The 23,140-nt window shown below is 31.8% G+C and overlaps 1 protein-coding gene across 3 annotated transcripts in view; it reads right to left on the bottom strand.

Annotated features, from left to right (window-relative positions):
- LOC127085672 (potassium channel AKT2/3) overlaps positions 1–22,754 on the bottom strand; it is a 33,836-nt gene extending 11,082 nt beyond the window's left edge. The window contains exons 1-9 of one of the 3 annotated variants that reach the window (XM_051026171.1): positions 22,403–22,752; positions 21,513–21,731; positions 17,362–17,896; positions 17,036–17,275; positions 16,630–16,947; positions 16,331–16,516; positions 16,034–16,109; positions 15,377–15,943; positions 14,829–15,232 (exon numbers count right to left, since the gene is read on the bottom strand). In XM_051026171.1, coding sequence (XP_050882128.1) covers positions 15,120–15,232; positions 15,377–15,943; positions 16,034–16,109; positions 16,331–16,516; positions 16,630–16,947; positions 17,036–17,275; positions 17,362–17,896; positions 21,513–21,731; positions 22,403–22,599 — 2,451 coding nt within the window. In that variant the 5' untranslated portion in view covers positions 22,600–22,752 and the 3' untranslated portion in view covers positions 14,829–15,119. Of the gene's footprint in view, positions 1–1,642; positions 1,859–1,937; positions 2,244–14,828; positions 15,233–15,376; positions 15,944–16,033; positions 16,110–16,330; positions 16,517–16,629; positions 16,948–17,035; positions 17,276–17,361; positions 17,897–21,512; positions 21,732–22,402 lie in introns of those variants that run through there. The other 2 variants (XM_051026178.1, XM_051026184.1) reach the window with 2 other exon arrangements.
- Positions 22,755–23,140: the final 386 nt, after the last annotated feature.

The raw sequence follows: 23,140 nt of genomic DNA, 5'->3' as shown, positions 1-23,140 counted from the left end.
TCCTTCTGTGCGTTTTTCTGTTCATCCGTCGCATCTGCTGCTACCGGAACACAACCATCAGTGACAAGATCTAGAACATCTTGAGCACCGAACAGTACACGCATTTGGATCATCCAACGATTCCAGTTTTTACCGTCAAATACTGGAAGTTTGGTGTTCATGTTGTCGTTTCCGTTCATCTTTCTACCTTGCACAGTACACTCAGATTTCTCACACAGTGTTTCCCAACCCATAGAATTAAAATTCTGATCAGATTTTGTTCAAGATTCAACACGAATCTAAGAATCAAAATCAAACACACAAGACCTCACGTTCACTCGTGTTTCCCGTGTTTCCCAATGAATTTGAACCGGAGCTCTAGATACCAATTGTTGGTGCAAAGGTAGAATGAATGATGAACGGAAATATTATATTAAGAGAATGACGGCTACAAAACATGATAAAAGTTACAATGATTGTCACCCTATTTATAAGCAACAACTAGGGTTACTAGAATAGGATAAAATACTAAAATACCCTCTAACAAACTTAGGGGCTAAGAAAATAGTACAACTAATAAATATGAATTACTTCTAATAACTCTAACCTAATCAACAAATTCAAATTTCTTATTTGATATATTTTGTGTCATGGATTTAATTTATAAGTAAGAATCATCCTTATAAATGTTTTAATTAACTTACAGAAATTTATCTTTCAAATTAATGTCTTTAAATAAATATCATAATATACTTTTAAATAGATTATTAATCTCATATAATAACTTTAAAAGACTCAAGAACATTTCAATTAAAGAGTAAGAATCTCTTCAATTTAACTATAGAGATCCAAATTTAGAATCCAAAACAATATAGTCAGAAACTCTTGCAACTATCAATGAGATTAATTAATTTATTCTTAATATATAATATTCTTTAACTTAAGCATGTTCATATGGGTTCAACAACAATTTTTAGTAGAGTATAATATTTATAGATGGAAATTTCTTAACGCAATTTAAGAATGATTTCTCCACCTTAGTAAAAAATAAAAATAAAAATATCAATAAAAAAAATATTTTTAGAATTTAGAAATAAATCTCAAAATGTATATATAATTTTTTTTATCATATTTCAATTCTATAAATAAATTTATTTTAAAAATGTTTTTTCAGAAGAGTCATCAAAAAATACATTTTCGAAATCTATTTAATTAAAAAAATACAAAAATTTATGTTATAATCATTTTTAGAAATGATATTTTTCTATAAAAATCAAAAGTAAAAACACCTTGTATTTTGTGATAAAATATATTCTCACTACTCCGAATTAGTCCTAATATTGCCAAAATACTCAAAAACATTGAAGACATTCCTATAAATAAACACAAGAGTTATCTTCGTTATACTTTTTTAATAAATACATTTTTCGTCGATAGATATTATTTTTAATATTATCATTTTTAATCTTATCCTATCTACTATTTAATATTATATATTAATATTATTTATTTTCACTTAATTGTTTAATAGAGAATTCTTCTATTAAAATAATTTTGTTTTATTATTGAAATTTTTTTTTATAAAAATTAATATTTATTAATATTATTTATATTTTAAGTTTTTTGAATTAAAAAACTGATAAATAAGTAGTTAAGAATTTACCTAACAGCAATTTTCTTGGAATCTCTGACAAGTAGATGAGTAGTTCCATCAATGAATGCCACAAAGAATGTCATAACAATATCAATGGCAAAGAAAAGATCAACAATATTGTCCACAATGTAGAGTTCCCTATTTGAAGAATGCATGAAAGCAACTTCAAATGGATAAACCCATGCAGTATATGCTACCAAAACAACCATAAAACTCTCCCACCACCTGCACATAATCATCCATAAATTATAATTTTTAAGAGAGAAAGAAGTTCGAAAACTGAACTTGGTTTCAAACAAATTACCTGTATCTAGAATCCATTGGTGAAATTATCCATTTTGAGTAAACTTGATTCTCTTTTGGAACACCAAGTGGTGGAAGAATGAGTTTCGAAACATTCGATAGATTGAAGGATGAAGATGATGTATAATCTTGTTTAACATCATCATGTTGCTTTCTGTTCAAGCTAGAAGAATCATATGAACTGATATTGATTTCCATTTTCTACCAAGTTATAGGTGAAGGATGGTTAAGGAGAGAATGAGAATAGATTATAATATAATGAAGAAAAGAAAAAAAGGGCATGATGATATTTCATGTAGCATTAATGAGAGATGTAATATAGTGACCCAATGAAATGTGGTTCTGTTTGAATATATATAGCAAGTAGATTAGACTAAGGTCAATAGCCTTGGTGGGGTTCAGTTTTGCTTCCCCACCAACCAGTGACACCTGCAAGAAAAATGTATCTATATATGGAATGTGTGATGGGGCATAGAAACATGGTTTCTCTATCATATAATTGTAAGTTGCAGCATCATTTTCTGATGTTAATTACATGCATTATTTGGTCGACTATGAACACGTAAGTGAACAAAACTCGTACAAAGTGTGTTTTGGCATGATATGAGCAATTGTGTAAGAAGTTAAAGGATCAGTTTCTCTTTGTTTTTGTAGATTTTGAATTTTTTCAGTTGTGACAAACACATAACATGTGAACAACGTGGTATTGTTGGCAATTTTGATATTAAGTTTTTAATACCAATTAATCTTTGTTTGCTAGAGATTATATAAGTCATAATATCTCATCTCTAGTATATGTTGATGATATCTTGATTCTAGATGTGGCAGTGACGGAGTTAGGATCTTGAACCAGGGGTGTTATATATATATATATATATATATATATATATATATATATATATATATATATATATATATATATATATATATATATATATATATATATATATATATATAAATTACATTTAATTTTCTTGCCAAGTTTGTGGTTTATTTTACTACCTAACAAGCAGTGGTAAAGGGATATATGGTAAAGGGATGTACCATTTGGTGATATTTTTTTTTTTTGAGAATTTGTATTTTTTTATAAAATATTTTAATAATAAGAATTAATTTATAATAAAAAATAATGAAAAGAAAAGTGGTTCAAGTAACTAGATAGCTACTTTAAAGTCAATAAATGTCCATGTTACTCATAGAAGTTATAATTTGCCTAAAATAAAATAGAATTTTGAGGGGGTTCAAAATTGAATATAATAATAATATTAGTGTAATTAAAGAAATCTCTTGGGGTGCAATTGAACCCCCTGAACTGCACCTAGCATCGTTCCAGGGTTGAGGCTTCGATCGAGAATCTTTAGATCATTAAATCCATCATTTGTGTCTTCGAGCTGACGTATTACCTAAGTGTTAACTTTGCTAAAAGTCGGTTTATTAATATGAATGTTGTGTACTCGATCACGATCTTCTATCTCTCCTTGAAAATGTCTGTCAAATTTGGAAAGGTTATTGTTAAGATCCGGAGAAAGTTTCTTTGGTGGAGGGGATGTTAAGGGTGAGTAAAAACATCTTGGGTTAGATGGACCTATGTGTGTAAACCTAAGCAAAAAGATGGGATAGATTTTTCGTGATCTCTGCTTGGTCAATTTTTTCATACTAGGGAAGTGGCTATGGAGGCTTGTTTTAGATTCATTTGATTTGTGGTGTGCGATATTGATTGTTGCTAGGTATGGTCTATAGGTGGTTATTTCTCTCATGGGGGATAGTTCGTCTACTTTGAGAAAAACTTCCCTGAGGAATCTTTCTCATATGTTATGTTTCAAATGCCATGTTTGATTGATTTGTGGAGGGTGTGTCTAAAAGGGTGGGATATGGTCTCCTTAACTCTTTCTAGGATGGTTTCTAGGCTATTCTTCAACCCCTAAAGACCCATTTCTCATGCTCTTCTAGGTCTTTATTTAACAAAATCAAAAAGTTGGGGAGGTGGGTTGTTAGTTGATGATGTTTTGATTTGAAATTTAAAGCAGGGGATAAGTCTGTTTATTTTGGAATTTTGTCTAGGGTGTCAATCTCTTCTTATGGCTAGTCTTAGTCTTGATACCTCTAAGGTTAGTACCAATCTTTATGTGTCTATCATTTGGAAGAGTTTGGCTTCTTTCTGTTAGGGGAGTTTTTTCACTAGGGAGCATTGAACATTGTGGGACTTCTTCTTTTTAGAGTAACACCTTTGTGAGAGACACATTACATATTCACTCAAAATCTTAAGGTAATAGGTGGGTGGATTCTCTCACTTATAAATGCTCAAGTCTCCATATTTCCAACCAATGTGGGATTATTACTCACACTACTCATACTTGATACATTCTCAATACCCCCCCCCCCCCTCAAGTGTGAGTCCACAATGCTCCCCCTCAACTGGAAGCTCTTTTACTTCCACAAATTATTGTACCGTACAAAACGTTTCTTATTCACCATCCTGACGCCGTTGACACTCTTCAACTGAACGTTTCTTATTCACCACCCTTATGATGGCGTTGACTTTCGATACAAGTAAGTCGGTCCATTTGTCGAACCAAGGGCTCATGATACCATTTGTTGGGGGATTTTTCACTAGGGAGCATTGAACATTATGGGACTTCTTCTTTTAGAGCAACACCTTTGTGAGAAACACACCACATATTCACCCAAAATCTTAAGGTAATAGGTGGGTGGGTTCTCTCACTTATAAATGCTCAAGTCTCCACATTTCCAACCAATATAGGGCTATTACTCACACTACTCACACATGATACATTCTCAACACTTTCAAGGTGGTTATCTTTTTCTGGAAAATTATTTATAATAAGATCCCAACTAGAGCTAATTTCCTCAAATGTCAGGTTGTTTTGGACATTGATGAATGCTCTTGTAGTTTTTCTTTTGTAGGGTTGGATTATTTTTATCCTTCAGATTATGTTGTGTTTGCTCATACTCTGAACAATATTAATTGAAATTACTATTCCTTTTGATAAAATTAAAAATAGTTTTTTTTCCTTCCCTATTTTTCTTTATTTTTGGCTTAAATGGTTGAGACAATTCTATGACTTCCCTATTTTTTATTTTTTTTGCTTAAATGGTTGAAACAATTCTATGGCTTCCCTATTCTTTTTATATCATTTTATGTTTAAGATAGAAAAGAAAACAAAAAAAGAATCAATTGCTAAATTATTTGGGAGAATTTGGGCTCGATCAGTAATATTGAAATAGAATGCATGGCAAGAAAACAATTGAAATTTGATGGTCGAATTTGAGTTTGACCATCGAATTTGAGGCAAAATGAAAGGTTCAAAATAAGGCAAATTCGATGGGCAAATATTTATCTTGCATAGTGAATTTAGGGCGGCTCACAAAGGTGTCTGAAGAAGAATTTGGCGCAAAGCAGCCTAAATGCAAGATTCGGTGGACGACTTATAACTCACCCAGCTAATGAGGACAAGTTTTGGAAATCTCTAAACAAGGGGCTAAGCAAGTTGTTTTGATATTTCAGTTTTACATAGTTTTAGTTAGTTTATAGTTTAGTAAAACTCTCAGTGATAGGGAGTTGGAGTGGTTATAATACCCAAGGTTGTCGATATGGACTAGCCAAGGAATATCAGATTGTCCAATGATGGTTCTGCTTATTTACTTATACACCTTCTATCTACTTATTATTGTCATGTGTAGTTAAGTTCTTTTTTATTGGGATTAGGTATGTACATTATTATGTATTTTATGTACTTGGTGTGATCATGGTGTTATGCCTAGATTAATCTATCAAATATATTTGATTTTTCATCTTACTACTAATACTTGTTATATTTGTATTATATTTATGGATCTACGAGGTTCATATAGGGTCTCTTATGTCTAGATCAAGGGTAACTCGTTGTTAAGCTTTGAAGGACATGGTTGTTTATAACATTATATGTAGACCTAGATGGTGTTAAGAGGTGCTAGTAGATTTATACCTAGTAGATTTATACCTAGAGTCTAATGAATTTCTATTATTCTACGTAGATTTATATCATTAGCTAGAGTTTAATGTAGATATATACATGGTATTCACATATATTGTTGAAGCATAATGCTTTTGTATTGTTTTTAGAATTTTATATTATCAATACTTTCTGACATGGATAACATTGTGAATCAATGTATTGAAGATTAAAATGAACATGACTCGTCATTTGATATACATAATATTATAATAATTTCAACACCTAATTCTAACACTCTCTAGCAATGATATTTCTATTATTCTAACTTCTTTTATTTAAATAACCAAAACACTCATTGAAAATATTTTATATTTCTCATTCTATGTGAATTCAATAAGTTACTCATTACATTGTAATTTTTGTTAGCACAACCGCTACAATATTTTCATTAAATACCACAAAAGAAAACATACTCATATACTTAACGTGGCACGAGAGATGAGATTCCAAGGAAATATGTCTATTTCTTTTGGGGAAGAATGTATTTTAACGATTAGGCATCTTATTAACCGAACTCCTTCCTCAAAGCCAAATGGAAAATCTTCCTATGAGATGTTACATGGAAAAACGCATGTTTATGAACACTTAAGGGTGTTCAGATCATTGTGTTATGTACATACTGAAAAAGAAAAAAGTGAGATTAGTTTGCTTTCCAAAGTAAAATATGTGCTTTCATTGGAAATAATTATGGTAACAAGGACGAAAGTTACTTAATTTATAGACTCAAGAGATTTTTGTGTTAATCTTTGTCGAGATCTAGTATAAATGATCTGTAAGGCATTATATATCTTTGTGTATCATTTATACTAGATCTCGACAAAATCTCCCTTGGAGTATATTGAAAAACTCCCTTCTTGATCAATAACAAAGAAAACCAAATTGCAATCAAGAAATGATACATGCACCTGTTACAAACAGTAAACTTCACAAAAAAAAATATTATATACCCTAATGTACCACTAGTCTCCTTCAATCACTTAATCTTTAGAGATGAAAGTCCTCAATAATGGAATAAACTAAGGATGAAGATGATGGATAATGTTAGAATATCTCAAAAACCAATATAAAAGTACAAGGTGTCAGTCAAGCGATTAGATGAATGTGAATGTAGAACACACACAAGGTTCTTTCAAATTTTTAGGTAAATGAGTCTTCGTTCTTAATTGTTATCATGATCTTGATAAATCAAGATGAACACAAATATTAATCAACTTGCTTTCTCTAATTCACAAGCAACGACAATAAAATTGTACAAAAACGGTGTACGGTAAAAAGAAGTGAATCTGACATGGATTATACTCAAGAGGTTGTTCTAGAGAAGAAGATAATTAAAGGTTCATGGAGATGGATATATATATATACTAAAAAGATATGACAAAATTACATCTTTGTATTTATGGGTTTCACTCACTTGTGACTTTCACCAAAGAAACAACTATTTAAATCAAGGATGGAAAATGAGTCTTGTGAAACTTTAGTTCTAATCAAGAAGAAACTATGATTCAAATTAAATTGAGCAAAGCTCAAATGTGGCTTCATAAGGACAATTGATTCGAATCAATTTTTACACTTGATTCGAATCACATGAGGTTGTGATTCGAATCATGTTCATTTTTTGATTCGGATCAAATGTTCTAGACGAAATTCCTAATTTTCTCACAACTTATGATTTGAATCATGTTTTATACTTGATTCGAATAAAGCAACTGAAAAATCCAGATTTTAAGAGTTCTAACTTATGGTTCAAGTAAAGCCGGATGAAACGACAAAGGGGAAATTTGCTAGGCTCAAAAGGAAACAATATCATGGATCAAAACAAACTCTTATTCAATTGAGAATGGAGGGTTCTTAGTGGTACATACAATGATAGTCTAAGCAATTACAATACAAATGAAATACGAACAACGTACAAGCACACAAATATTAAATGAGAGACAAATTACAAATATACAATTAAACTAAAGCAACTATATTCAAATTGAAAAAACATCAAAACACATAAGTGATACCATACGATACCGTGAGTGCACTTCCAAAGCTATGAAAGATGGGATATAAGCACTTAAAAATAACAAAACTTGGATAGTAATAGATTGACCTCCTGGGAAGAAACATTTTGGATTCACAAAATCACGATCAAACTACTCTCTTTTTGTTATGCAAAAATAGAAGGTGTATATTGTAGTCTTAGTCCATGTACACGGCCAACTTATTGGTGGGAATGATCTTCAAGGATTATTTGCACTAATGTTTTCACACAAAGGTCTTGGCAAACTCAAATATTTTTTAGTCTATGAAGTGACTCGCTCTAATAGTGGAATTTTTCTCCATCAACAAAAATATGTGATGTACATCATATATGAGACATGTCTTTTTGGATCGAAACGAGCAAGTACTCCCATGGAACAGAATCATCGGTTGACTCTCAAAGAAGTTCCAAAATTTTCTTTACATGGCCACGATTGACATATTTTATTCATATTGTTATAAATTCATGAACATTAAATGTCCATGTGTGTATGTTCCAAAATGATAAGAAAAGTGGAATGGAGTAAATGTTAATAAATGTAGGGAAATATTCTCACGTTAGAATTTTTACTCACATTCAAAGTCTTTATAAAGAGTTAATAACATTAACTCAACAAAAGGACAAAAGAGGATAAAGTGTCACATGGACAAATATGGTGGTCTCAAGCATTATGCAACTTGTCTCATCCATACACCTCTCGCTGGTGTCGCCCTCCGGGACCGAGTCCGACGGCGTGGGTATAGAGGCACTAGTGGCGGCTTGTATGCGGCACTTAGGCACAATGCATCGGAGAAATCGGGTTACTCGCAACGTTATGAGGTGGCATCAGTGGCGCTTCGACGGATAGCAGTCGGTCATTGCTCTTGTTTTGGTTGATGCATGCGTTTGAATTTTTGAATTCGAAGAGAACTAAAACTTCGTGAAATGTTGTTGTGGAATGAAGATAGGCAATGATTGGAAATAATGTAACTTTTAGTTAAAAAATGTTGTTTCATCAAGGGTCGCAACCTTGTGAAACAACACATGCATGGCATATAAATACATCACTTCAAATTCACAAATGATCATAATAAAACTGAATATCCTCTAGCACGAATTCCAAACACTATTCGTTGCAAATCAAGTTTTTATTGGTCTTACGCAAATTCGATATAAGGTTGAATTATCATGGGTATTCCTACTTCCAACTCTAAGACATAAAGAGAGTGCTTGAAATACTTTTAAGGAAAGTGACTCCATCCACGGTTTAGTCCTGGATCCATTCAAATTTTCCGATATTTCTAACAATCTTAAAAGTATTACTATAATGGATTTCGATGCTGCAGTTTCAAGCATCAAAGTTATGAACCAAGACCTCGTCAAGTTGGATTGCTTTGATGGAACCAATTTCACTAGATGGCAAGATAAAATGACATTCCTAATTACCACTCTGAAGTTTCACTATGTCTTAGATCCTGATTTAACACGAATTCTTGAACCAACCAAGGATGACTCTGGTGAACTCAAGAACGAGCGCAAGAAGCGTAAGGAGGACGAATTGTTATGTCGTGGACATATTCTGAATATGTTGTATGATCGTCTCTGCGATCTATATACGGATACTCAGTATGCAATAGAAATTTGGAAGGCACTCGAGTTTAAATTAAAGGTTGAAGAGGAAGGTACGAAGAGGTTTTTAGCTTCTAAATACTTTGATTTTAAATTTATAGATTCCAAACTCATTCTTTCCCAAGTGCATGAGTTACAGGTTCTCGTGAATAAAATAAAATCTGTGAAATTAGACATTTCTGAAACCTTTCAAGTTGCCGCAATCATTACAAAATTGTCAACTTCGTGGAAAGGCTACAGAAAGAAATTGTTGCGCAGTTTTGAGGACTTCTCTTTAAAGAAAATCCAGAAACACCTTCGAATCGAAGGAAATAGAGAATTCAGAATCTGGTGGTCTTTCCAAATCCAATGTTGTGACCAACAAAGGAAAAAGGAAACATGATGGCGTGGAGAGTCATCTTAGACCTAAAAAAAGAACATAAAAAGTTCAAACATTCTGGCGGTCCTAAAGGTCCGAAAAGCAATTGTTTTGTGTGTGGAAAACCCGGATACTATGCTCGAGATTGCAGGAAAAATGAGTCAAAAAATGAGATCAATGGTGTTCATGCAAATGACGACATAATCGTTGCGGTAAGTGAAGTAATGGAAATCAAAGGCAAAGTGCAAGGATGATGGTATGACACATGTGCTACAATGCATGTCTCTTACGACATGGCTACTTTTAAAACATATTATGAGGCCAATGATGGACAGGAAGTACAAATGGGAAATTAAGTACGATATAAAGTTGTTGGAACCAGATTCGTCGAACTAAACTTCACTTCCGGAAACAAAGTCACTCTTGTTAATGTGCTTCATGTCCCAGATATGAATAGGAATCTTGTTAGTGGGGATTTGTTGGGTAAGCCGTAAATTAAATTTGTATATGAATCGGGCAAACTCATATTAACCTATAATGGTGTATTTATAGGAAAAGGATATTTCACTGAGGGAATTATCAAACTATGTACTATCAACAATATTATTAATGAAATTGTTAATTCTGCTTACATGTTTGAGTCTGTTTCTGTATGGAATAATCGATTAGCACATATTGATATTAGTTCTATGAAGAGACTAATTAAATCTGGTTTGATCTCATATAATATAAATAATTTCGAAAAATGTGAATTATGCGTGAAATCAAAGATGATTAAGAAACATTTCAAAAGTGTTGAAAGACATACAAATATCCTTGATCTTGTACATTTAGATTTGTGTGCATTTAATGGCATGTTAACCCGTGGGGGAAACATATATTTCATTACATTCATCGATGATTCTTCTAGGTTCACATATGTATATCTTTTAAGGCATAAAGATGATGCTTTCAATGTCTTTAAAGTTTACAAAGAAGAAGTAGAAAATCAATTAAATAAAAGAATCAAAGTCCTTAGGAGTGATAAGGGTGGTGAATATTTTTCTACTGAATTTGATACATTTCGTGAAGAACAAGGTATTATACATGAATGCTCCGTACCTCACACACCATAACAAAATGGTATAATCGAGAGGAAGAATCGAACATATCAAGAGATGATGAATGACATGTTAATACATTCCAAATTACCATTTAATTTGTGGGGTGAGTCCTTACAGACCGCTTGCCACATAATTAACAGAATTCCTTTGAAGAAACCCGGTATTTTCCCATATGAGTTATGGAAAGGCAGGGCACCAAATATCGGTTACTTCAGAGTGTAAGGGTGTGTAGCCTACTATAAAAATATGGATCCTAAGAGAACAAAATTAGGTCCTCGTGGAATAAAATGTGCCTTTATAGGTTATGCATCAAATAGTAAAACATATAGAATTTTAAACTTAGAGTCTAATGTAATCGTTGAATCCCGGGATGTAGAATTATATGAAAACCTTATTACTAAGGATAAAGAACCTGAGTCTCTCGTAAACAAAGAATCTTGTGAGGAAGATTCTTCTCGGAGTATCGAGATACAACCAGAAAGTACCTCTCGGATCATTGAAGCACAACCCGAGCCTAGGATAAGCAAAAGAGTCCGGAAAACAAAGGATCTAGGACCAAACAAAATCCATTCTCAACTTATTTCTTTTTATCTAGTTGAAGGAAACTGTGAGAATTATGTACGGAATATTCCTATTATTCTTCAAGTAGAAGATAATCCTAAAACTTACAAGAAAGTAATGGCTTTGAGATACTCTTCCTTTTGGAAAGACGTTATCCAAGATAAAATGAATTCAATCACGTCAAATCACACTTGGGAACTTGTTGACTTACCAAACGGATCAAGGTTCATTGGATGCAAGTGGGTGTTTAAAAATAAGTATCATAGTGATGGTACATTAAACACATATAAGGCAAGATTAGTAGCAAAGGGACTTGGACAAAAATAGGGTGTTGATTACTTTGAATGACAACAATTAAAATATTGTTCGCCTTAGCCTCTTTGAATGACTTTATAGTTCATCAAATGAATGTTAAAACAACATTCTTAAATGGAGATCTAGATGAGAAAATCTAAATGTAACAACCAGAAGGTTACATGTTTCCTGGTAATGAACAAAAAGGTGTGTAAACTTGTCAAATCCCTATGGGCTAAAACAAGCATCAAAACAATGGCATAAAAAATTTAATTATGTCATACTTTCAAATGAATTTACTCCTAACTCGTGTACAAGTGTTTATACATAAAGGTACGAAAAATTGCTATATTCTTTTGTCTATACGTTGATGACATGTTGATAATTAGCAACAACATAGATGGAATTTTAGAGACAAAAAGGTTTCTAACTTCCACATTCAAGATGAAAGATCTTGGATTAATTGACACAATTTTAGGGATCAAAGTAAGGAGAAATAGTAGGGGTTACGAACTTAGTCAAACACATTATATTAAAAAATTGTTTGATAAGTTCAAACACCTAAACTTTAAGGAAGTAACCACTTCTTTTGATCATGTTGTCAAACTTCAAAAGAACAATGAAAGAGCAGTGGATCAATTGGAGTATGCAAGTGCAATAGGGTGTCTTATGTACTTAATGGAATGTACCAGACCATACATACCATTTGTAGTTAGTAAAATGAGTATATTCACTAGTAATCTAAATAAAGAACATTTGAAGGCAATCACAAGGATTTTTGGCTATCTACAAAAGACCAAAAATCTTGGCATTCACTATGGCAGGTTTTCCGCCATACTAGAAGGATATACTGATGCAAGTTGGATATACAATATTAGAGATCATAAATCCATAACTGGGTGGATATTTACGCTAGCTGGATGAGAAATTTCTTAAAAGAGCAAGAAACAAACATGCATTACTCTTTCAACCATAGAATCAGAATTCGTGGCTATTGCTTTTGTCGGTCAAAAAGCAGGATGGTTTAGGGACCTTCTGTTAGAAGTTTCATTGGCAAAAGACAATGTTTCAAAGGTGTTGATACACTACGATAGCCAAGTCACTTTAGCTAGAGCATTCAGCAAAGTGTATAATAGAAAGTCTAGACACATAGGACTTAGACATTCATTTGTGAGAAAATTGATTAAAGATGGAATTATTTCACTCACCTATATACAGACGACCTATATTTTGGTTGATCCACTTACTAAGCCACTGGTCAGAGACTTAGTAAAAACAAACTCGAGAGGTGTGAGGTTGAAACTCCTTAAGTAAGAGTTCCGACAGTGGCGGCAACCTAATCTTACGTTAACAGAACATTAACCTCAAGATTCAATGGGTAACAACAAGTTGTTGATTTGGATGTTTGTCGAATATTTCGTGATAATGTTGAATTTTAAAATGAGGGTTGAGTTTTTATTTAAACTCTTAATGAAGTTCAATATTGAGGGTATGTGTCTCATGGAAAGGATACAATATGAATTTCACATATATGAATTTCGAGATAGTGTCGTCTCAAAGTGAGAGTTGGAGTTTCTCTCACGAAAATTCATGAAACAGGAAAGTATATGGCCATAAATAAGTGATAGGCTAGAAATGTATGTGAAAACCCCTTAAAGAATGTATGTAAGGTAACATCGGCCTATTCACATGGATTAATGGTTTAAAAGCATTGCTACCTAACATTCTGAGTAGACTTTACGTTGTCTTTACTAAGGTTAAGTTTTAAATCGAAAGATACCTAACAATGCTAATATTCTTTGTTTCATTTTCTGTAATTAATCTTGTCACTATTGGAACAAGTGAGGGATTGTTACAAATTCATGGACATTAAATGTCCATGTGTGTATGTTCAAAAATGATAAGAAAAGTGGAATGGAGTAAATGCTAATAAATGCAAGGGAAATAGTCTCACATTTGATGTTTTACTCACATTCAAAGTCTTTATAAAGAATTAAGAACATTAACTCAACAAAAGGAAAAAAGAGGATAAAGTGTCACATGGACAAATGTGGTCGTCTCAAACATTTGCAATTTGTCTCATTCATACATCTTTCGCCGGTGTCGACACCGGCTCCGAGACCGGATCCGAGGGCGTGGGTGTAGAGGCGCTAGTGGCGGCACTTGAGCACAATGCAACTTTTAGTTAAAATGTGTTGTTTCATCAAGGGTCGCAATCTTGTGAAACAACACATGCATGGCCTATAAATACATCACTCCGAATTCATAAAATGGTCACAACAAAATTCAATATCCTCTTGCACGAATTCCAAACACTGTTCGCTACAAATCGAGTTTTAGTTGGTCTTGCGCAAATTCGATATAAGACTGAATTATCCTGCGTATTCTAGCTTCCAACTCTAAGACATAAAGAGAGTGTTTGAAATACTTTTAAAGAAAGTGACTTTATTCATGATGTAGTCCTGGATCCATTCAACTTTACTGATATTTCTAATATATATACTCTCTCATTTTATAGACAAGGATATTGGGAAGCACCATTGCAGGTCATTCTCTACTTGAAAGGGAAACCCACACATGGCGCCCTCTTAAATTGAAAATTGTGATTTGAAACTAACTAGTTAATGTGATTCAGATTGGGCAAGTAGTCATCTTACTCGCAAGTCTTCCGTAAGTTGGATAAAACATCTAGGGGCTCTCCTATTTCCTGGACAAAGAAGTAGTAGGCGATCTCTCGTCCCTTTACCGAGGCGGAGTATCAGTCTATGGCAGCCACCAAATATGAATTGAAGCGCTTAAAAGATATTCTTGCTGATCTTGGTGTTTTGCATAATCAACCTAAGTGTCTCCACTGTCATAGTCAATTAGCCTTCCACATTACAAAGAACTCGGTGTTCCATGAGCGTATTAAACATATCGAAGATGATTGCAATCTCATTCGCAGTGAAAATTTAAAAGGCAGCATTGCCATCCACATTACAAAAACACAACTCTTTAGGGAGTCTTAACCTGAGTTATCCTAATAATTCATATTGCACACATTTGTGCAACCCATGTCAAATATTCACATGACTAGAAAGGCATGTGACCATATTGTCTGATCAACATTAGCCTCACTAGCCTAGTAGTAGCAATAATATTAATGTTAGTCCATGGCAAAATTCTGAAAATCATTACTATCATCCTTCTTACATGAACAACCAAAGTCAATAGTCTATTCAACAATAAAAACTTTGTCATTGTCTCTTATCACATCAATACTATCTATTTCTGCTCCTTCTTCATTTGTCACCATTGCATCTCTAGCATCAAACTCAAATTTTTCACCTAATAAACACAAATAAAAGATGAAGAAAAATAAGAATCTCAGAAAAACAAACAGAAGACACGTCTATATCCGTCTACACGCTAGTATTTATAGTAAAAATATCACTATATTAGTACTAACTTCCGGTGAATTTGAAATTTTACCTGCGATAATTTTGAGCTTTTCTAATGAATCAGGCAACTTTATTAACTTTCCGGCTTCATTGAAACCTTTTTCTCTTCTCAGTATAGGGTGACCTCTATATATACTTACTCTTGGAAACTCTACTCCATTATATCTTCTCCAAATTTGTTTATGTTCTTTATTTTCACCTTCTAATACAAATTCACTAGGCATTTCCTCATTCACATTAATTAGATGTCCAATTTCGCGTTTCTGAAGTAGCTCATTTAAGGTCAATGCAGAAAATTCATGAGTATGTATATCAGCAACTTCTGCGCCGTTCATAACAAGCAACTGAACCATGTCAACAAGATTTTCTGTTATAGCAATTTGTATAGCTTTCGTGCCGTGTCCATCTTTCGAGTCGATGTTTAGTCCTTGCTTTAAAAGCTCGTTCATCACGGTTAAATCGTTTCTTTTTGCTGCTAGACATAGAAGATTCCCTGCTGTGTATGGATCAGAAAGTGCAGAAAGCTGATAGAGGATTCTGAAGATTGAGTAATGTTTTGAAGCTATTGCATACCATAGTGCAGTGTTACCATTCATATCTGTCAATAAATGTAATGGTAATGTAAATCACTACATGAATGTGAAGTACATACATACATAGAAAATATTCAGAAAAATACATGTGATACCTTTTATATGTATGTTGCATGTATGTTTGAGCAAGACTCTAACACACTCTTCATGTCCATTTGCTGCTGCTATGTGCTGCACACACAGTCATCAATTAAGTTCATAGTAAAGGAAGGAAGTAATCTACGAAACACTGATACAGACACGAACATCAGATACAATATACTAACACATATACACCGATATTAATTTAAAATAATGAATTGTCAATGTTGTATCAGACACTTACACTGACACTGACAGGTGTTGAATACCAGACACAAAAAGAGATGAATATTAGACATGAGCATACATACCAAAGGAGTTTTCCCTTTTGAGTCACCAATATCAGGATCCAAACCAGCTCTCAGAAGCTCCTCAAGAAAAGCAGCATTACCTGTGCTAGCCACAGTTAACAAATTCACAGCCATGTTAGGATCCTCTTCTTCAACATTCTCCACCATTAAATCTTTGATAGTCAAATCCTTAAGCTGCTTATAATGCTGCAATTGCATCACATTATACTCTATAAGCTTTCAAGTCAAAACCATAATAATGATGATTATCACTAGTAATACTAATAAATAACTAATCACAAGCCAAAACCATAACCAACCTGAAGGAAATTTTTGAGTATTAGTATATTATCTTCTTTTTTAATCTGCATTGCTTCTATAAGAACATTGGTTTTCAACCTCAGAAGCTGTGTAAGAGTCTTGCTTCTATAGGTATAGCTTTGAGACCTGCAACAAAGTGCACCAACTTCTCCAAACATGTCTCCTCTTGTTAGAGTCCCTAAAACTCTCTCTTTCTCTATCACACTATCAATGATCTCAACTTCTCCGGACACTATAATGTAAACATCATCCGGTGCTTCATTCTGCATTATAACATCCTCTTTAGGTGGTATATATTCCGCATTCATTTTCGCAACCTGCAAAACATTCACAACAAGCGCTTAATTAAGTTGTTTATCCATCCAGAGTCTCAATATAAACGTAAGAATCAACGCTGTCTCTTACTAGGGACAAAAGGATTTCTTTCGAGACGCCTTTGAAGAGATAGACTTTCTCCACAGTTGGAAAAAACAAATGCTGGCAAATACTTTTGCAAATTGATTTCGGAAGCTGTTCGATTAACTGATGCTGATTCAATCTCTCCGCCTTAAATCTCAAACACATGTAAGCAAGAATCTGTTCTTTTAACCTCGGAGGCAACCTATTTCGGCACACAAAGTTTGATGCTGCTTCAATGCTATTTCTCTACAACAATATAAAATTTCATCATGAAGTTCGGAGTTCGGCCAATTGTACCTACGTTTCTGATAGTAATAATAAATAATACTTACAAATTCCATCGTGCGACGAGTTCCTTCGACTACAAGATTTGTCATGTTACCAATCAAGTAAGCAGTTAGGCCAAGGTTGAAGAGCATATAGAAGATAATGAAAATCATTTCCATGGTGTTGACAGCATGAAGATCGCCATAACCAACAGTTGTCATGGTGGTGATGGACCAGTAGATGGCTGAAATGTATCTGGTTCTAGGACTTGTCTCTCTGAAATTTGGAATGACAGCTCCAATCCATGTGTTTCCTTGATGAGGGTACCTATCAGCTAGCATGTAGTAGAGACAGCCAGCACAATGAATTGAAAAAAGTGTGACAGAAAGAAGCCTAGCACATCTGACCCAGAAATAGCTGAATCTGATGTCTTTTTCAAGCCTTGTGAAGAATTGTTTGACACGTCTGATTCTCCAAAATCTGAGCATTCCTAAGAGGAAGTAAGGGAGGCCCAATTTGTGTTTGCCAGTTAAAATAAAGCCTATTGCTTCATATGGTATTGTGGATGCCACATCCATTATGAACCATGTTGACAAGTACCTATCATCATCATCATATTAGTCTATGACTCTTGTTAACAACTGTTTCATATGTATCTTTGTTTTTTATTATTTTAAGATTAAGTATTGAATTTATTTTATTTTTTGTATTTTTATGATGATAAAAACATGCTACTAGTTATGAATCCAATACTTAAAATTTGAAAAGTTAATAAAAAAAATATGTCATCTCTTTAATTTGATTCACGGTGGTGGTGGTGGTTGTAGCAAGAACATTCGATTACAAGGACGGACGTAGGTTTTAACTTTTGATATTCAACAAATTTATCTTAATATTGTGTAAAAAAAAAATTGTTTTTCTATTTAAAAATAGATATAGGTTAGACCTATCTAGACTTGGCTACACATAAAATTCGACCTAAACATCATATTTAAATAATGATATAAGTTTGTCTTTAAATGTATGTTTGACACTTTTTAAGTGTACGAATAGAATCAAAAAAGTTAGATTAATTTTTAAGGTGGATTTGAAAATGTGTGACTTGGTCAATTGGAGTTTTTTTTAGCTATATGTTTATCATTTTTTGATTTAATGCTAAGGGGAGATCCTAAATGCGTGTGTGTTTGGTTTTTTTTTTTTTAGTAATTTTATGGTTTTGATCACCCATTATCTAATTCAAGAAATTAGTATCTAAAAGGGTATTTTTTTTTAGTAATTTTATGGTTTTGATCAACAGTTATTTAATCCAAAAAATTAGTATCTAAAAGGGATTCGAGTAAGGTGACCCCCTACTTCGTTCGTATTCTTGCTCGAGTATGAAGGCCTCTGTGATTTGTTTTTCCGGGAGGTGGACCTTGATCTTTTTCTCTGGGTTTAGAGTCGAAGTCTCGGGTTTGAGTGTTTTGATGGGTTATCATGAGGAAGAAGCATTCATATTGGATCAAACAATCACCTAAAGGTCAAAGATCCACCCAAACAAGTGAGATAGACACTACATATTAACCAAAAATATTAAGGTGATAGGTGTATGGGTCCTCAAGTGTGAGTTCATCCACTATTCTCCCTCTCAAACGGAAGCTCTTTCATCCACATGCTTTTACCGTCGTTGAGAGACACTTTATCTCGTCATGGACACTTCAACAGAACACGCCACCTGACTACCATGCCAGGAAGACTTTCGACACAAGGAGTCGGTCCCTTACTCGAACCGGACTCTGATACCATTGATGGGTCATCATGAGGGGGAAGCATTCACATTAGATCAAACACTCACTTAAAGGTCAAAGACTCGCTCAAACAAGTGAGAGAGACACCACATACTCATTCAAAATTTTAAGGTGATAGGTGTATGGGTCATCTTACTTCTAAGATGTTCAACCTCTACTTTTCTAAGGAATGTGAGACTTATAACTCACATATGTTTCTCAACGCATTTCACACTTGTTTCTCAACATGTTTCCTATCTACAGTATACGGATAATATAATTATCTTTGTTGGTGCCTCAATTGAATAACATATGGACGATTAAGACATTTCTCGGGATTTTGAGCTAGCATTGGGTCTTCGGATTAATTTTGTGCAGAGTAGTCTCGTAAGGATTAATTTTAGACTTATCTTTTGACTTACTTCATCGCAAGCAAGGGTTCACGCCCTTCGAGTATCTAAGGTTACCATTAATTTGTCGTATTTCTAGATGGTTGTAATCAAAAAATCATATGTATGTTAACTTGGGGTGAGTGATTTTACTCAATTATGTTATTAATGATATTTCGATTTATTTATTTTTTTGTCTTTTTTAAAGATATATGTCAAGATTTGAAAAAAAATCATTAGGGTTTAAAGGATATTTCTCTAGGACATAATCAAAGATGATTGTATCTTGATCTAAATGATATGATATTTGTAAAACCCAACTATCGTGGTAGTCTAGGAGTTTAAATTTTTCGTTTGATTTACTTGACTCTTCTAAATAAAAGGATAAATGGATGGAGGTGACGACTTCTTTCAAACACATCTTATATTTGATTTGATGTATGGTGTACATGTTGCTTTCTCAACCTCAAGGGGTAGGTAAACTCGCTTTTGCTGTGCGTCCATATGCTAGAAAGCATGTCATTTTCAATTATGGCATGGGTGCAACCACATTATTCATACCAAAGTCTATGACATTTATGGAACATCAACATTGCATTAAATTATTGGGCCCTCTATTTAAATTGGGCTGGCCCACCAATTTTTTGTCTAAGATTTGGACCCTGGCCCATATACAAGTTTTGTGGTTAAAAAAGAACCAGATGTTCATTATCTTCTCTTATTTATTTAAATCTAATTAATTAATACTCCTACTCCTACAACAACTATAATTAATCATTATCTGAATAGTTGGTCTTACACATCAATATTATCAAACTTAGGTTGAAATTAGGCCCTAATGTTTAGCCTCTTTAAGAATATATGAATTTGGAATTTTAGAAAATGAATAATTAATATCAATCCCTCACGTATGAATTAGAGAAAGAATACTAATAAATCAAATGCTTTATGATAAAGAGAATGTCATATATTATTATATTCTTGTATGGAGCTTTTCATCTTTTTTATTAGAATAATAATACTTTTACACTTTACATACTACTTAGATTCAGTTTTTTTAGATAATAAAATAATTTTTAAAAAGAATACAAGAAGTATTAAATTATTCTCATCACTTTTTCATGTTTTTCTAATTGGTCTATACTATACAATAATTTGGAATGTACCCATTATTTTAGGCGTTTGTATAAATATTTCTAGATTGCTGCCTAAATGTATTTATTTTAATTTTCCTATTTGTTAGTTGCTCTTGATTAAAATAAAATAAAACAAAAGTAATTTTGATATATTTAATTTATAAATTAATATTTTAAGTATTTTCAAAAAAAAACAAAAATTATTTTGTATCTGTTCAAAATTGTTAGATAAGTCTAAGAATATATTTAGTTTTCTTCTATTAAAAATGTTTTTATTTTATTATGAGATAAATTTTGAAGTTCATTTTAAAAGTATTTCAATAAATATTTATTGAACATGATTTAGTTCTTGTGTGTTTAAAAATATATGATATTAATTTATTATTATTATAAAAAATTATTTTTTAATATTTATTAGTATTACTTATTTTCTAAAAAAAACATTCTATTAAATACTTAATAAGTTTAATTATAATTTTGACCCTCTATTTCACCTAATTCACAAAACGGATCCTCTATTTTAAATTTAAATATTTTTTGTCTCCTTTTCATAAATTTACACTTAAAATTAACGATGTTTTCAATTTTTAAATAAAAAATTATTTATAAAATATGTAAAATCATCGTATATAGATTTATTATTGAATTTTATAGATAAAAATATAAGTTTAAAAATTAAAATTCAACCAATTTCCTATAAAAAGAATATGAAAGATGAACTAAAAATGTTTTAATTTAAAATAGGAAGGTCAATTTTATTTTAAAATAGGGAAACATATGTGAATTGAACAAAATAAATGACCAAAACTTTAATCAATTAAAATATCTCTACACCACAATCGTCATTACATTTCAATTAAACTTTTTAATTAATATTAATGTAAAACTATAATTTGAATAGCTGATAAATAAGTTAAGAAATTACCTTAGAACAATTTTTTTGGAATCTCTGACCAGAAGATGAGTAGTTCCATCAATGAATGCCAAAAAGAATGTCATAACAATATCAATGGCAAAGAAAAGATCAACAATATTGTCCACAATGTAGAGTTTTCTATTTGGAGAAGAATGCATGAAAGCAACTTCAAAGGGATAAGCCCATGCAGAATATGCTACCAAAACAACCATAAAACTCTCCCAACACCTGCACATAATCATATAATATATATTAAATAAAAATACAGCGTTAATTTAATCCATAAATTAATTTTTATAACTAAAATAATTATAATATTCTAACACTATATTTTGAAACACAATGAATTTGACATCAATTATGGTAATATATTAATTTTATTAAAATACAGACATACACTTTTTGTTTGGACTAACCCAACAAATCTAGATGTTTAAAATAAATATTGAGACAAGTCTCTTTATTAATTAAATTAAAAAATATATTTTTTAAAATTAATTAATTTTTAAACTATGAAACAATAATTATATTTAAATAAATTATATTGACATGATTGATTAATTGTTTTTACTAAATTAATTAATACTAGCAAACTTATTGAATATGATGTAACCAAAAAAAAACTTAGTGAATAAGAAATTCACCAAAACAAAAGAAATTAGTGAGCAAGTTTATACTTTGAGACATAAAAAAATAATACTATTAGTTAATTAAACCAAAAGTATTAAAATATATCTTAAATGATATATTTGAGTATAACTTTTTTTTACTTATGATAAACTTTTACCTTAAAAAAATCCTAAAAAGTTAACATAAAAGTTATAAAAGTTTAATTATAATTTTAAGAGAGAAAGAAGTTTGAAAATGAAGTTAGTCTGAAGCAAACAAGATATCTCTACCTGTATCTAGAATCCATTGGTGAAATGATCCATCTTGAGTAAACTTGATTCTCTCTAGAAACACCAAGTGGTGGAAGAATGAGTTTTGAAACATTCCTAAGATTGAAAGATGAAGATGATGTATAATCTTCTTTAACATCATGATGATGTTTTCTCTTCAAGCTAGAAGAATTATATGAACTGAAATTGTTCTCCATTTTCTTGTACTTGTACAAAATTCTAAGTGAAGATTCAACAAGTTTGAGAATAGATCCTAAAATGAAGAAGATAATTGGTTAAAGGAGAAAAGAAAGAAGGGGCAAAGGTCAAGAGAAAACATGATGGTTCCTTTCATGTCTCACTAATGAAAGATGTATATAGTGACCCTATGAAATATGGTTTTCAATATATAGCCAATAGTTTAGATCCAATGATAACTATGATATATCAATAGTGTTAGTGGGGACACTTTTGTCTTTCTATTCACATGTGACTCAGAAAATTGTATTTATATCTGGCTTTTGTTGGCCTTCAAATTTGGATTTTTTGTCATATATATATATATATATATATATATATATATATATATATATATATATATATATATATATATATATATATATATATATATATATATATATATATATATATATATATATATATATATATATATATATATATATATATATATATATATATATATATAATCATATTTGTCTTTAAATTTGAATATTAAAAAAATCCACATCAACTCAAAAT

This window comes from Lathyrus oleraceus, chromosome 1, assembly GCF_024323335.1.
Source record: "Lathyrus oleraceus cultivar Zhongwan6 chromosome 1, CAAS_Psat_ZW6_1.0, whole genome shotgun sequence".
In the NCBI taxonomy this organism is placed as follows: Eukaryota; Viridiplantae; Streptophyta; class Magnoliopsida; order Fabales; family Fabaceae; genus Lathyrus; species Lathyrus oleraceus.
Note: the sequence above shows the minus strand (reverse complement) of the source record. Positions and strands in the feature narration are given on the sequence as shown.